The sequence below is a fragment of the Perca flavescens genome, chromosome 5, assembly GCF_004354835.1.
Source record: "Perca flavescens isolate YP-PL-M2 chromosome 5, PFLA_1.0, whole genome shotgun sequence".
NCBI lineage: Eukaryota > Metazoa > Chordata > Actinopteri > Perciformes > Percidae > Perca > Perca flavescens.
Genome location: NC_041335.1, coordinates 39,503,329 through 39,520,802, shown reverse-complemented (window position 1 = coordinate 39,520,802; position 17,474 = coordinate 39,503,329). Strand labels below are relative to the sequence as shown.

General features: G+C 42.1%; 1 protein-coding gene across 3 annotated transcripts in view; it reads left to right on the top strand.

The window, feature by feature from the left end:
* Nucleotides 1-537: 537 nt before the first annotated feature.
* Nucleotides 538-17,474, top strand: part of c5h5orf34 (chromosome 5 C5orf34 homolog) — a 21,769-nt gene continuing 4,832 nt past the window's right edge. For 2 of the 3 annotated variants that reach the window (XR_003692600.1, XM_028578633.1), the window contains exons 1-6: nt 538-1,242; nt 4,076-4,165; nt 9,919-10,137; nt 10,426-10,694; nt 12,692-12,775; nt 13,945-14,065. Coding sequence is in view for 2 of the 3 variants with exons in the window: in XM_028578633.1 (XP_028434434.1) it covers nt 901-1,242; nt 4,076-4,165; nt 9,919-10,137; nt 10,426-10,694; nt 12,692-12,775; nt 13,945-14,065 (1,125 nt within the window). In the remaining variant the exon portion in view is untranslated. The remainder of the gene's footprint in view (nt 1,243-4,075; nt 4,166-9,918; nt 10,138-10,425; nt 10,695-12,691; nt 12,776-13,944; nt 14,066-17,474) is intronic. The other variant, XM_028578634.1, reaches the window with a different exon arrangement.

Here is a 17,474-nt window from a genome sequence, read left to right as displayed (position 1 = left end):
TTCAATAAAGTTATGTACAAAATGAGCACTAACGCCACAGGTCCTATGTTGGCAACGTGGACGCAGATATAGTAAACTCCGAAGGCAGTCGTAATATTTACCTAGTAGGCTAGGCTAACACTGTTGCGCTAACGTTAGCAAAACATCGACGTAGCTTTAGCTAGCTGTCTAAACTTGTCTCGAGTCCGGACCTTTAATTGTCTATGGTCCGGACTCGAGTACCACAGCCCTGACAGGTAGATATCACGGAGCTGAACAACCACAAGCTGCAACTTTTCTGATTGATCCAATGGGAGCCTGACTCTTGCACATGACCCCAATCTGCCCCTCTTATGGCTTGAAGCCATAACCTCCGCCGGTTTTTGGCAAAAGCATGCTTCCCCCTAGGTATGTTAAACATCAGGCACCCATCACTGGCTCTGTTTGTACAATTAACCACGCAACAACTCCTTGGCATTTTGACTTACGCTATGCTACTATTATTAGCTAGCTAGCTACACAACACGTCTTCTTTCTGCCCCCTGGTTACGTGCACAAGCCGTGATGACGTTGCCGAGAAACCCAACGGCTCTATCTGATGACGTGTGGACGCGTCACAGTGTTTTGAGTTTGGTTTTCAGCGCGAGGACACACAGCTACGGTGACGACAGTTTAGACACCAAAACTACCCGTTAAGTTTTGGAAACAGATCGTGGTTTGGATTAAAACTCTCCCGAGGACCGAGCACGCGCGTCCTGGGGCGAAATATTAAATTTATACTTTTATATTAGCCGAGATTTAGCGTAATTTGGCCGTTTCAAGCCATAACCGCGAGCCAAAGGAACCGAGTCTGCGCGAGCCCGGGAAAGATTGCCTGAGTCCGGGCTCCAGACGGAGGGCAGCGCCGCCGCTGTCAGCTCCATGGCAGCCCGGGAAGGGTTGCCTGAGTCCGGGCTCCAGACGGAGGGCAGCGCCGCCGCTGTCAGCTCCATGGCAGCCCGGGAAAGGTTGCCTGAGTCCGGGCTCCAGACGGAGGGCAGCGCCGCTGTCAGCTCCATGGTTCTGTTCGAGGATGAGTCGGTGGATGTTCGGTACGGAACCGGAGCCCAGCTCCAGCTGTCGCCGTGTGGCTGTGAATTCACGCTGCTGAAACCCGCCGAGAGACTCCGACATCCTCCGAGACCCGCCGAAAGACTCCGACATCCTCCGAAACCAGCCGAGAGACTCCGACAGAGGACCAGGTTCACCGTCAGCTCTTACAAGGTGAAAACATTTCTGTACAAAAGAGTTGTTAGATAACCAGGTTTCTAGTGTTAAAATGTAACTAAGTACATTTACTCCAGTACTTGTACTTCAGTACCAAATGTTGAGGTACTTGTACTTTACTTGAGTCTTTTTCTTTTCATGCCACTTTCTACTTCTACTCCGTCTCCGCTACATTTCAGAGAAATATTGGATTTTTTACTCCACTACATTCATCTGTTACAGCTTTGGTTACTAGTTACTTTAGTTACTCCGCTACATTCATCTGTTACAGCTTTAGTTACTAGTTACTTTAGTTACTCCTCTACATTCATCTGTTCCAGCTTTAGTTACTAGTTACTTTAGTTACTAGTTACTCTAGTTACTAGTTACTCTAGTTACTCCTCTACATTCATCTGTTCCAGCTTTAGTTACTAGTTACTTTAGTTACTCCTCTACATTCATCTGTTACAGCTTTAGTTACTAGTTACTTTAGTTACTCCTCTACATTCATCTGTTACAGCTTTAGTTACTAGTTACTTTAGTTACTCCGCTACATTCATCTGTTCCAGCTTTAGTTACTAGTTACTTTAGTTACTAGTTACTCTAGTTACTCCTCTACATTCATCTGTTCCAGCTTTAGTTACTAGTTACTTTAGTTACTAGTTACTTTAGTTACTCCTCTACATTCATCTGTTCCAGCTTTAGTTACTAGTTACTTTAGTTACTCCACTACATTCAACTGTTCCAGCTTTAGTTACTCCTCTACATTCATCTGTTCCAGCTTTAGTTACTAGTTACTTTAGTTACTCCGCTACATTCATCTGTTCCAGCTTTAGTTACTAGTTACTTTAGTTACTAGTTACTTTAGTTACTCCTCTACATTCATCTGTTCCAGCTTTAGTTACTAGTTACTTTAGTTACTCCTCTACATTCATCTGTTCCATCTTTAGTTACTAGTTACTTTAGTTACTCCACTACATTCATCTGTTCCAGCTTTAGTTACTAGTTACTTTAGTTACTCCACTACATTCATCTGTTCCAGCTTTAGTTACTAGTTACTTTAGTTACTCCTACATTCATCTGTTCCAGCTTTAGTTACTAGTTACTTTAGTTACTCCGCTACATTCATCTGTTCCAGCTTTAGTTACTAGTTACTTTAGTTACTAGTTACTTTAGTTACTCCTCTACATTCATCTGTTCCAGCGTTAGTTACTAGTTACTTTAGTTACTCCACTACATTCATCTGTTCCAGCTTTAGTTACTAGTTACTTTAGTTACTCCACTACATTCATCTGTTCCAGCTTTAGTTACTAGTTACTTTAGTTACTCCTCTACATTCATCTGTTCCAGCTTTAGTTACTAGTTACTTTAGTTACTCCGCTACATTCATCTGTTCCAGCTTTAGTTACTAGTTACTTTAGTTACTCCGCTACATTCATCTGTTCCAGCTTTAGTTACTAGTTACTTTAGTTACTCCACTACATTCATCTGTTCCAGCTTTAGTTACTAGTTACTTTAGTTACTCCACTACATTCATCTGTTCCAGTTTTAGTTACTAGTTACTTTAGTTACTCCGCTACATTCATCTGTTCCAGCTTTAGTTACTAGTTACTTTAGTTACTCCTCTACATTCATCTGGTACAGTTTTAGTTACTAGTTACTTTAGTTACTAGTTACTTTAGTTACTCCTACATTCATCTGTTCCAGCTTTAGTTACTAGTTACTTTAGTTACTCCGCTACATTCATCTGTTCCAGCTTTAGTTACTAGTTACTTTAGTTACTAGTTACTTTAGTTACTCCTCTACATTCATCTGTTCCAGCGTTAGTTACTAGTTACTTTAGTTACTCCACTACATTCATCTGTTCCAGCTTTAGTTACTAGTTACTTTAGTTACTCCACTACATTCATCTGTTCCAGCTTTAGTTACTAGTTACTTTAGTTACTCCTCTACATTCATCTGTTCCAGCTTTAGTTACTAGTTACTTTAGTTACTCCGCTACATTCATCTGTTCCAGCTTTAGTTACTAGTTACTTTAGTTACTCCGCTACATTCATCTGTTACAGCTTTAGTTACTAGTTACTTTAGTTACTCCACTACATTCATCTGTTCCAGCTTTAGTTACTAGTTACTTTAGTTACTCCACTACATTCATCTGTTCCAGTTTTAGTTACTAGTTACTTTAGTTACTCCGCTACATTCATCTGTTCCAGCTTTAGTTACTAGTTACTTTAGTTACTCCTCTACATTCATCTGGTACAGTTTTAGTTACTAGTTACTTTAGTTACTAGTTACATGTAGTTTATAAATCTGATGTTTGATTCTAAAGTAAACTAGCCGACAATATAACAGCTACAAATCATGCTGAGATGATGAGACCATTAAACACACAACTGTGTGTGTGTGTGTGTGTGTGTGTGTGTATCTGTCTGTCTTTTTGTGTGTGTATGTGTGTGTGTGTGTGTGTGTGTGTGTGTGTGTGTGTGTGTGTGTGTGTGTGTGTGTATCTGTCTGTCTTTTTGTGTGTGTATGTGTGTATGTGTGTTTGTGTGTCTGTCGGTCTGTCTGTCTCTTTGTGTGTGTATGTGTGTTTGTGTGTCTGTCTGTGTGTGTGTGTGTGTGTGTGTGTGTGTGTGTGTGTGTGTGTCTGTTTGTTTGTTTCTGTCTGTTGACCCCTGAACATGTCCTGTCATATTTAAAGTTCTGGTGTGTGTTACAGGAAGTTCTAGTGTGTGATACAGGAAGTTCTGGTGTGTGTTACAGGAAGTTCTGGTTTGTGATACAGGAAGTTCTAATGTGTGATACAGGAAGTTCTGGTGTGTGTTACAGGAAGTTCTGGTGTGTGTTACAGGAAGTTCTGGTCTCTGCGTTGGCGTTCAGGAATAAATACGCTCGCCGCCCGTACCTACCGGAGGAACTCATCCCCGCCCAACACACAAAGGTAACAACACACAGGAAGACACACACTTCCCTTCCTCCTTCCCTACCTATTTCCTATTTCCTTTCTTCTTTCCTTCCCTCTTACACACTGCCTTAGAAACGTACAACCCCAAATCAGAAAAAGTTGGGACAGTATGGAAAACACAAATAAAAAAAGAAAGTAGTGATTTCTAAATGCACTTTGACTTGTATTTCATTGCAGACAATACAACAGCACATCATTTAATGTGTTCCTCATGATTTTTATTTTTTATTTTTTCAAAAAAAAACAAAATTCCTATTTTGGTTCTTGCAACACATTTCAAAAAAAGTTGGAACAGTAAAGCATTTACCACTTTGTAACGTTGCCGATCCTTTTCACAACACTTAAAAGACGTTTAGGCACTGAAGACACCAAGTGATGAAGTGTTTCAGGTGTGATTTTGTCCTATTCTTGCTGCAAACAGGTCTTAAAGATGCATTAGGTAAGTCTTATAAAACTAACTTTCTGTCATATCTGCTGAAACTGACCCTATGTTCCAGTAGAACTACATGAATTATGTAAAATAAAAAAAAATCCAGCTCCTCTGGCTCCATCTACAGCCTGGAGTGCCATTGTCCACCGCTCCCGGTCGATTTTCTCCAATCAGGGCCACAGGGGGCGGGTCTATCGGCCTGTCAATCACTGCTCAGGCACACGCATATACAGCGTTCTCCCCTCCCCCTTAAACGCACACGAGCTGCAGAAAGGTTTCCCAAAACTCCGGTGAATAATGAAGTGGCTTTTCAGAGGTAGCGTGAGCTCCGGGGATTTTAAAGGTCTGAAGAACGATGCAGACGTAAGCCACATTTCTTCTGACAGGTAACATCATTACCACGAGTGATTTATCTTTCACTTGGTTATTAGTAGTCAAAGGTCCACAAAGCTACGTTGGTGAGGATGATAGTAACGTTTGCACAGTGGTCGGTCAGATGTGATGCTGAAATGGCTAACGGTAGCCGGCTAGTTGGCATCGTTTTAAGACTGGCTCACAATACAGGAGTTTTAGGCCTATTTATGCCCGATTTAACCCTCCCGAGAATCTTGACGAGGACCTCGATCGGTTCCGATGTTCGGCGCAGATTATCTGGTAACGTGAGGTGTTCACATGTCAGATTATCTGGTAACGTGAGAGGCTCACAGGTCAGATTATCTGGTAACGTGAGGAGTTCACAGGTCAGATTATCTGGTAACGTGAGGCGTTCACAGGTCAGATTATCTGGTAACGTGAGGCGTTCACAGATCAGATTATCTGGTAATGTGAGGCGTTCACAGGTCAGATTATCTGGTAACGTGAGGCGTTCACAGGTCAGATTATCTGGTAACGTGAGGCGTTCACAGGTCAGATTATCTGGTAACGTGAGGAGTTCACAGGTCAGATTATCTGGTAACGTGAGGCGTTCACAGGTCAGATTATCTGGTAACGTGAGGCGTTCACAGGTCAGATTATCTGGTAACGTGAGGCGTTCACAGGTCAGATTATCTGGTAACATGAGGCGTTCACATGTCAGATTATCTGGTAACGTGAGGCGTTCACAGGTCAGATTATCTGGTAACATGAGGCGTTCACAGGTCAGATTATCTGGTAACGTGAGGCGTTCACAGGTCAGATTATCTGGTAACGTGAGGCGTTCACAGGTCAGATTATCTGGTAACGTGAGGCGTTCACAGGTCAGATTATCTGGTAACGTGAGGCGTTCACAGGTCAGATTATCTGGTAACATGAGGCGTTCACAGGTCAGATTATCTGGTAACGTGAGGCGTTCACAGATCAGATTATCTGGTAATGTGAGGCGTTCACAGATCAGATTATCTGGTAATGTGAGGCGTTCACAGGTCAGATTATCTGGTAACGTGAGGCGTTCACAGATCAGATTATCTGGTAATGTGAGGCGTTCACAGATCAGATTATCTGGTAACGTGAGGCGTTCACAGGTCAGATTATCTGGTAACGTGAGGCGTTCACAGGTCAGATTATCTGGTAACGTGAGGCGTTCACAGGTCAGATTATCTGGTAATGGGTTAGGGTTAGGGTTAGAATCTTGCACCTCCAGATCTGCTCGCAGACACATCGGGGCCGCCCCGATAATATCAAACATGTTTGATATCTAGGATTATAATCGGGCGTGAAACGACTATGATTACGTCAGTACTTCCACAACAGCCAATGAGAGACAGGTCTGCAAGGAGACAGAAGTGACGGAAACTTTTGAAAATGTCCGCGAAAGCAGCTGCAGTACGAGTCCTGGTGGACGACGGAGTTGGAAGAAAGGATGGTGGAGATGTGGCGACAGCACGAGTGCCTGTTTAATGTCTCATCTAAAGAATATCATAATGGGAATGATAAAGAGAAGAGCTGGGGGGAGATCGCTAAAGATCTGGACCTACCGGGGGAGTGTACAAAGTTGCTAGCGCACTAGCTAGCAAATGTAAACAATAGATCATCTAGGTCAGTGATCATCTGCTACATTCAAGTCTAACAAAAGATGTATTGCACATACCGTATTTTTGGGACTATAAGTCTCTCCGGAGTATAAGTCACACAGAACAACTAGCAGGGCGTGGAGACCTAACTGCACCGTTGACCAGCCCCTCCCGGCATCACGGTGTTCAAGCCCCCACCTGTGGACTCGTTCCCAGATCTGCCAGTTCCGCGATTAGCCGATTAGCTTTCTTTGTTTTCTTCATTGCACCTTTTCTCCAGTCTCCCTCACAAGTTTCTCCCTCATTTCAAACGTTTTCGGGGCTGCATATTTTACTACCTGCAGTTTGTTGTCTCTTTTCTTTCTCAGTTGTCTTTAGGAGGAGCATATAGTTGTCACAAGCCTAGAGCGCCCTCTCGCGGCTGTAGACGGTAATGTTTTCAGTATGAATTAACATTTAAAAACATGTTAAATTATATATATTTTGATATATAAGTAGCACCTGACTATAAGTCGCAGGACCAGCCAAAGTAGGACAAAAAATGCGACTTATAGTCCGGAAAATACGGTAGTTTGTTTGAATAATATTATCGTCCACGCTAGTTTTATTTTCTTTTGTTTTTTATTGGTACAAAAGGATAAGTATTACTGCAGCAAGAGATAATCTTAAGAATATCTTGTAGTGTGTGATGCTCCACTATTTACACATCTTGTAGTGTGAGCATGTTTAAGATTTGAGGGAAGAAAATCTGCAAAGATTCTCCTCAAGTGGGGGCTGCAACCAGATTTCAAAATCGGTTAGGATTTATAAACTCCTGCAGTGTGAGCCAGGCTTTACTGTTGGTGAGAAAAGTTAACATTGTTGTTTTAGTTATTGAACATGTTTTCTGACATGCCGGCAGTTCTGTCAAACTCCGTTGTGTGGGAGGGGCTTAGGAGACGGTTTGGGCTGCAGCAGAAAGGCGGGAGGGACTGAGAAGTTATCGATGTTCAAATTTGTTGGCAAAGTCCTGGATCTTCACAATCCTACCTACAGCAGCTTTAAGGTGGGCAACAGTACGGGGTCTTCGTTGTCGCATTTTGCGCTTCAAAATGCGCCACACATTCTCTATTGGAGATCGCAGGTCGGGACTGCAGGCAGGCCAGTCAAGTCCCCGTATCCTCTTCCTCCGCAGACAGGACTTTGTAATGTGTGCAGAATGTGGTTTCGCATTATCTTGTTGAAATATGCACGGATGTCCCTGGAAAAGATGTCTTTTTGAAGGCAGCATATTATGCTCCAAAATCTCTATGTACTTTTCAGCATTGATGGTGCCATCACAGAAGTGCAAGTTACCTTTGCCAAGGGCACTGACACAACCCCATACCATGACAGACCCCGGCTTTTGGACTTGTTGCTGGTAACAGTCTGGATGATCCTTTTCTTCTTTGGTCCGGAGCACTAAGGCTGGGATACCCGACCCGAGCCCGACGGGTCCCGACGGGTTTGGGCCGGGTTCGGACGGTCACATCAGCGCGGTAGCCTAAGGCATAGGACGTTTAATATTTAAAACAGCTTATTATGTAATGGGCCTGTTTCACTTGATGCAAAGGTTTGTTTTTGTGATTAAAATAAATTTAAAATATGAACCTAACATCAGTCTTCCTCTGTGCAGAATTGCAGAAATGTTGTTTATAGCTTCAATTGACAACGAAACACGTGCACATCAGGCAGCGCGTTGATTATTATATAATAATTAGTTTTGCACCAAATGTATCGCAACAAGAGTTGCAAAAGTCGAGACGCAGATTCTCCACTTTGTGATGCGAGAGAGAACATACAGGGACAGATTGGAGAGGTTGTAATCACTGAATTGTGGTTGTGATGGAAAGTGAACCGGAGTTAAAAAAAAAAACAATACACAATTAAATGTTGCATTACAAGTTTGCAGCTGTCAGTGTTCATGCAAATATCAATCTACACATTTGTGAATATTTTTTCTGCGACTTCACATTCAGAATACAGGTGTGTGAATATTTTCTACGAGTGCAAATTTCAATTTACAAGTTCAGATTTTTTTGTTCTGCAAGTTCTCACATTGTATTCTACAAGCTCTCACGTTTTGCACCATATTTACCTTCATAGGATTCAAACCCAGAACCTTCTTGCTGTGAGGCCACAGCACTAACCACCGGGCCACCGTGCTGCCTTTACGCACTGAAATTCCTCCACCTTCCTTGAATCTTTTAATTATGTTATGCACTGTTGAAGATGACATAAGCAAATGTCTTCCTATCTTTCTTTGAGGAACATTTTTTTTAAACATTTCAATAATTTTCTCACGTATTTGTTGGCAAACTGGCGATCCTCGGCCCATCTTTGCTCCTAAAGGACTAGACCTTTCTTGGATGCTGCTTTTGTACCAAATCATAATTACAATCACCTGTTGACATCACCTGTTTCAAATCACATCATTATTTAACCAATTTACCTGATTACTAGCCCTAAATTGCTCCTGTCCCAACCTTTTTTGGAATGTGTTGCAGGTCTGAATGAGAGGAAAGGATGTATATTTACAAATGAAAATAAGTTGACCAGACAAAACATGAAATATTTTGTGTTCACATTGTCTGCAATGAAATACAAGTCAAAGTACATTTAGAAATCACTACTTTCTTTTTTTATTTGTGTTTTCCATACTGTCCCAACTTTTTCTGATTTGGTGTTGTACATGACACTAGAGCTGCAGAGATGAATAAATTAGTTATCAACTATTAAATTAATCTCCAACTATTCTGATAATCATTAATCAGTTTGAGTCATTTTTTATTTAAATATTCCAACATTTTACACCCAAAATATTCCTTCTCTAAAAATAAAGGACTCAAATGTTTCTTAACGTGTCCAGTGTTTCCATGACTTTTGGTAAATACCCAAACTTTCTGTGTGTGTGTCTGTCTGTCTGTCTGTCTCTGTGTGTGTGTGTGTGTGTGTGTGTGTGTGTGTGTGTGTCTTCTGTGTGGGTCTGTGTGTTTGTGTGTGTGTGTGTGTGTGTGTGTGTGTCTTCTGTGTGGGTCTGTGTGTCTCTGTGTGGTATGTGTGTGTGTGTGTCTGTCTTGTGTGTGGGTCTGTGTGTTTATGTGTGTGTGTGTGTGTGTGTGTTTTTTCTGTGTCTGTGTGTGTCTATCTGTCTGTCTGTGTGTATCTGTGTTTTCTTTGTGTGTGTGTGTCTTTCTGTGTGGTGTGTGTGTGTGTGTCTTTCTGTGTGGTGTGTGTGTGTGTGTGTCTCTGTGTGGTGATAACTGTTATTATTTTTGCGTTTCTTCCTGCAGCCTTGTTTCAGCGTGGACTCAGACGTGCGGTGGCCTGAGTTGTCTGCCTGTGCAGCCGAACTCGGGCCTGGAGGCGAGACTATAATCAGGTCTGAGGGGGGGCGAGCAGCGCTGATGCTGTCGCCATCGGGGGAAGAATTCTCCGTCGAGTTTACGTGCAGCCTCAGTCAGACGGCGAGCCGATACACCGACGACGAGAACAGCCCCGCTCAGCCAAAGGTAACGTGTCCCAGTGATATTTATCTTCTTATATCACAACTTTGGCTAAAAGGTAACTTTCATATTTTTCAACCTGGACTCTATTTTACCATGTTTTTGTGTGTGTCTCACTTCCCTTCCCCGCCGGAGGTTACAATCTGTGTGTCTCATTGTGTGTGCGTGTGTGTGTGTGTGTGTGTGTGTGTGTGTGTGTGTGTGTGTGTGTGTGTGTGTGTGTGTGTGTGTGTGTGTGTGTGTGTGTGTGTGTGTGTGTGTGTGTGTGTGTGTGTGTGTGTATTCCCCTCCCAGCCAGAGACAGTGTACCGATCCACTTCGGTGGTCCAGCATCACTCCGTCTGCTCTGTTCCCTCCGTCTGGTCCTACCCTCTCTGGCTGGCTCGCCAACTCCACGCGTCTCGTCTCTGGCTGGCTCGCCAACTCCACGCCTCTCGTCTCCCTGAGCCAGAAGATGTCCCAGCAGACCGAGACGTAAACCTGCCGGACATTTCCACCGTAGAGCAGAGCTCTCGCCTCCCGGAGGCGCTGCCTCTCACGTGTTCATCCCCCCACTGGCACAGGTTAGTGATCCACCCATCGGTTTATATCGTCATCGCAATATCAACTGCCGCAATAAACACATCGAGATACACGCTCAATTTCGAGCCAACTGGACAATGTACACAAGTTTTTCTTTTAATAAATTTTCATCATTAAGATGACAAAGACCAAATTTGAAGTTGATCGGATGAAATCTGTAGGAGGAGTTCGTTAAAGTACGACATGTGGAAATGGCCAAAATCCCACTAATTTTAAACTTTCAATTCAAAATGGCGGACTTCCTGTTGGGTTTAGGGTATGGCTCCAATTAAGTTTTTTCTATGTCTTGACATCCGACATATGTGTACCAAGTTTCGTTAGTCTATGTTAAATGTACTGAAGGGGCTCAATCTTTTAAATATTGTATGAGGTGCTAGCGAGCCATTTTTGTGCACCTATTCCCGAAACCCTTAAAATACGTAAATTTTCACCAGACTTGATGCGACCGCCAAATTTGGTGAGTTTTTGAACATGTTCAAAATGCAGCTGCTCGTCTTTTAACTGGAACTAGAAAATTTGACCATATTACACCCATCCTCCAATCACTCCACTGGCTCCCTGTGCACTTTCGCACTGATTTTAAAATTCTGTTATTTGTTTTTAAATGTCTGCATGGCCTGGCCCCCCAGTACCTGTCTAATCTGCTCGTGCCCTACGCCCCCTCTCGTTTGCTCCGGTCGGCTGACCAGGCACTACTGGTCATCCCCGAGACCAAACGTAAATCCAGAGGTGACCGTGCGTTTGCCGTGGCAGCTCCGAGACTCTGGAACGAGCTGCCTTTACACATCAGACTGACTGAGTCTCTTGGCGTTTTTAAATCTCGTCTTAAAACTCATTTATTTTCTTTGGCTTTTAACTCAGTTTGAGGGTTGACTTTGAGTTTTGTATTGCTGTATTCATTTTTATTGTTTTATTAATATTGTGTTGTGCCTCTGTTGTATGTTATTGTTTATTCATAGACTGTGTTCAGCACTTTGGTCAACAGTGTTGTTTTAAAGTGCTTTATAAATAAAGGTGGATTGGATTGGACCTCAAAAAGGCAATTAATTTGACGGGAAAAAGAAAGAAGGAAGAATTCCTTCATTTTTTTCACAGACACACACATACACACACATACACACACACAAACACACAGACACAGACACACACAGACACAGACACAGACACACACACACACAGACACACAGACACACACACACACAGACACACACACACACACAGACACAGCAGTAAAAAAGACTAAATTTTTTCAACACCTTACATTTTGGATCCTTTTTTCTCAGACACTTGCGATGCTTTTAGACTCTGCTTTCTCAGAGTCTTTCGGGATATCTCCCAGTTTTTCCCGACGTGTTCATTGTGCCGGTTGATGATACCTTGTGTCGCCGGTTGGTGATACCTTGTGTCGCCGGTTGGTGATACGTTGTGCCGGTTGGTGATACGTTGGGCCGGTTGGTGATACGTTGTGCCGGTTGGTGATACGTTGTGCCGGTTGGTGATACGTTGTGCCGGTTGGTGATACGTTGTGCCGGTTGGTGATACGTTGGGCCGGTTGGTGATACGTTGTGCCGGTTGGTGATACGTTGTGCCGGTTGGTGATACGTTGTGCCGGTTGGTGATACGTTGTGCCGGTTGGTGATACGTTGGGCCGGTTGGTGATACGTTGTGCCGGTTGGTGATACGTTGTGCCGGTTGGTGATACGTTGGGCCGGTTGGTGATACGTTGGGCGGTTGGTGATACGTTGGGCGGTTGGTGATACGTTGGGCGGTTGGTGACACGTTGGGCGGTTGGTGACACGTTGTGCGGTTGGTGATCGTTGGGCGGTTGGTGATACGTTGGGCCGGTTGGTGATACGTTGGGCCGGTTGGTGATACGTTGGGCCGGTTGGTGATACGTTGGGCCGGTTGGTGATACGTTGGGCCGGTTGGTGATACGTTGTGTTGACTCATTAAAACTGGTTTTCTTCTTGTTTTTAAGGTGGAAAGTTGAAGACGTCTTTTCAGAGCGAGATCTTCCAACAGAGCTGGTGAAAGTGATGTGGTGGCACGGAGTCACGTACAGGTAGCTACGCTGTGTGTGTGTGTGTGTGTGTGTCTTTCTGTGTATGTGTGTTTGTGTCTTTCTGTGTGTGTGTGTGTGTGTGTGTGTGTCTTTGTGTGTGTTTTTGTGTCTTTCTGTGTGTTTGTGTCTTTCTGTGTGTGTGTGTGTGTGTGTGTGTGTCTTTCTTTGTGTGTGTGTTTGTGTCTTTCTGTGTGTTTGTGTCTTTCTGTGTGTGTGTCTGTGTGTGTGTGTGTCTTTCTGTGTCTTTCTTTGTGTGTGTGTTTGTGTCTTTCTGTCTGTGTGTGTGTGTGTGTGTGTGTGTGTGTGTGTGTGTGTGTGTGTGTGTGTGTGTGTGTGTGTGTTCAGAACCGGCCCGACCCATAAGTGAACTAAGCAGCTGCTTAGGGGCCCCGTGGCTACCAGAGGGCCCCCAAGAGAGCTTGAAATGTCCCACAATAGAGCTCATAACAGAGCCGGTCTATTTAAAGATAGTGTTGCTGCTAATAGGGCTCACATTAGTCTTTAAATGTGTATTTGTACATTATGAGTTCTTGAACTAATATTTACAATACACAAGTTGGTTTAGTGCCAAGTGCAGTGGCAACATGTTACAATGTGGAGAGTCCCCCAAACCAAATCCTGCTTAGGGGCCCCAAAAGTCTAGGGCCAGCCCTGGGTGTGTCTTTCTGTGTGTGAGAGTGTGTCTCTGTGTGTGTCTCTTTGTCTGTGTGTGTGTGTGTGTGTTAAGCTTTCCTTTTATTACATGGATGATACCGTGTTATTGTAACTGTGTCTCCTGTGTGTCTCCTGTGTGTCTCCTATGTGTCTCCTATGTGTCTCCTGTGCCTCCTATGTGTCTCCTCTGTGTCTCCTGTGTGTCTCCTCTGTGTCTCCTGTGTGTCTCCTATGTGTCTCCTATGTGTCTCCTGTGTCTCCCCTGTGTCTCCTGTGTGTCTCCTATGTGTCTCCTCTGTTTCTCCTCTGTGTCCCCTCTGTGTCCCCTCTGTGTCTCCTCTGTGTCTCCTGTGTGTCTCCTGTGTGTCTCCTCTGTGTCTCCTCTGTGTCTCCTATGTGTCTCCTGTGTGTCTCCTGTGTCTCCTGTGTGTCTCCTCTGTGTCTCCTGTGTGTCTCATGTGTCTCCTGTGTCTCCTCTGTGTCTCCCCTGTGTCTCCTCTGTGTCTCCTGTGTAGGATCCTGAACGGGACGGTCCCGGGCGTGGAGGTGTCCCCCGGAGATGGATCAGTCCTCCGCTCTAACGGCGTCCTGAATACTTATTTTACTCATCACAGACCTGATGTCCCATCAGGACGGGTACAGTTCACCTCTCATCTTACATCATGTAGCTGTCATTCATCAGCTGTCGTTACCGTCTTTAGCTGCTGCTACCAGCCGCTACGCTATGCTACGCTATGCTACGCTATGCTACGCTATGCTATGCTATGCTACGCTGTGTCTGTTGTTTGGATCATCGGACATACAACGTTTCTCAGAGTTTACAGGGTTCACTTGAATGCACCATGGAGTCCTGTTGGATCCTTGTACTTCTTTGAAACGTTTTTTTTTTTTTTTTTTTTTGTCGTTTTTGTCACTTTATTTTATTTTTTTTATTTAAATTTTTATTTGCAAATAGGACCAACAGCTCATACGTTACAGCTTATAGAAGACAAATAAGACGAGAAGGTCAGATAGTGAAATAACATTTCAGTCAAAGCACAAGTTATGCTGGTCACGAGGAATGTGAGAAATGTTCAAGCTGAGCAGACCGAAAGTACCGTAGTATTAGTTAAATAAAACAATCAAAATATCAGGAAATTAAATAAATATGGCATAAAAATCCTGTTACACTCTCATAATTCAATTTTATTTATAGTATCAGTTCATAACAAGAGTTTTCTCAAGACACTTTACAGATAGAGTAGGTCTAGACCACACTCTATAATTTACAAAGACCCAACAATTCCAGTAATTCCCCCCAAGAGCAAGCATAATCAGACTGCTAGTTAGAGGTCAGGTGGACCCATAGACAGTATATATAATGGACCAATAGACCCCGTGTCTCTGGACCGAGACCAGTGAAGGATATTAGAAGATTAGAAGCTCTTTCCCGGTGATGGCCAGCTTTACTGCGCAGCCTCCAACTGAGAAAATGTGACGTGAGCAACGTGTCTGAAAGTGTGAAGTCTTCTGGTAGCTGTGAGAGAGAAATCTCAATCATTCCCAATCTCACAGAGACGGAGAGTGTAGGTATATGTAAGGAGATAACATAGACACAGGCTAATTACTGATCACTAACATGCTAGTTAACATTAGTAATTACTGATCACTAACATGCTAGTTAACATTAGTAATTACTGATCACTAACATGCTAGTTAACATTAGTAATTACTGATCACTAACATGCTAGTTAACATTAGTAATTACTGATCACTAACATGCTAGTTAACATTAGTAATTACTGATCACTAACATCCTAGTTAGCATTAGTAATTACTGATCGCTAACATGATAGTTAATATTAGTAATTACTGATCGCTAACATGATAGTTAACATTAGTAATTACTGATCGCTAACATGATAGTTAATATTAGTAATTACTGATCGCTAACATGATAGTTAATATTAGTAATTACTGATCGCTAACATGATAGTTAATATTAGTAATTATTGATCGCTAACATGCTAGTTAACATTAGTAATTACTGATCGCTAACATGCTAGTTAACATTAGTAATTACTGATCGCTAACATTGATAACATGCTAGTTAACATTAGTAATTATTGATCGCTAACATGCTAGTTAACATTAGTAATTACTGATCGCTAACATGCTAGTTAACATTAGTAATTACTGATTAACATTAGTAATTACTGATCGCTAACATGCTAGTTAACATTAGTAATTACTGATCGCTAACATGCTAGTTAACATTAGTAATTACTGATCGCTAACATGCTAGTTAACATTAGTAATTACTGATCACTAACATGCTAGTTAACATTAGTAATTACTGATCGCTAACATGATAGTTAATATTAGTAATTACTGATCGCTAACATGATAGTTAATATTAGTAATTATTGATCGCTAACATGCTAGTTAACATTAGTAATTACTGATCACTAACATGCTAGTTAACATTAGTAATTACTGATCGCTAACATGCTAGTTAACATTAGTAATTATTGATCACTAACATGCTAGTTAACATTAGTAATTACTGATCACTAACATGATAGTTAATATTAGTAATTATTGATCGCTAACATGCTAGTTAACATTAGTAATTACTGATCACTAACATGGTAGTTAACATTAGTAATTACTGATCACTAACATGCTAGTTAACATTAGTAATTACTGATCGCTAACATGCTAGTTAACATTAGTAATTACTGATCGCTAACATGATAGTTAATATTAGTAATTACTGATCGCTAACATGATAGTTAACATTAGTAATTATTGATCGCTAACATGCTAGTTAACATTAGTAATTACTGATCACTAACATGCTAGTTAACATTAGTAATTACTGATCACTAACATGCTAGTTAACATTAGTAATTACTGATCGCTAACATGCTAGTTAACATTAGTAATTACTGATCGCTAACATGATAGTTAATATTAGTAATTACTGATCGCTAACATGATAGTTAATATTAGTAATTATTGATCGCTAACATGCTAGTTAACATTAGTAATTACTGATCACTAACATGCTAGTTAACATTAGTAATTATTGATCACTAACATGATAGTTAATATTAGTAATTATTGATCGCTAACATGCTAGTTAACATTAGTAATTACTGATCACTAACATGGTAGTTAACATTAGTAATTACTGATCACTAACATGCTAGTTAACATTAGTAATTACTGATCGCTAACATGGTAGTTAACATTAGTAATTACTGATCGCTAACATGATAGTTAATATTAGTAATTACTGATCGCTAACATGATAGTTAATATTAGTAATTATTGATCGCTAACATGCTAGTTAACATTAGTAATTACTGATCACTAACATGCTAGTTAACATTAGTAATTATTGATCACTAACATGCTAGTTAACATTAGTAATTACTGATCGCTAACATGCTAGTTAACATTAGTAATTAAACCTAAATAGCTAATGGAAGTCCAAACTGCCTGTGAGCTTCTCCTGTACTATACGGTAATTCCTCTACTGTGTGACAGTAAGTCTCGTGGTTATGACCCAATCGTTAGCCTATTGTTATAAAAGCGTCTGCTACGGAGCCATAACGTGAGCTACGAGGTAATGGAGCCTTTTATACATTGTCGTGTTTCTTTAGAAATAAACAACGGAGAAATAGAGTCTTTAAACTCTTCAGATGTAAAGTTATTCTCTGTCAAAGTGACGTCAGAATGAATGGGAGTCAATGGGATGCTAACGGGAGGTGATGGCTTGGTAGCAACAAAATGGCGCCATAGATGGCTCGAGTTCTGAAGCGAAGCTTACCCCCCCTTGGGTGGACCAGGAAGTGATCCCAGATCCCCAGAGTCCCCGGCTCCTAGCCAGCATAACCTCGTATGATGCCGTCTCACTCAGGAGGAGTGTCCACTCCTGCGTTGTTGGGTTTTTGGGGGATTTCCAGTGGCTCAGTATAATTCTGGCAGCAGAGGCTGTCCCATCCATCAGGACTGAATATGTGCAGGGTTTGCATTTCTGTTTTATCTCCCAAAAGGC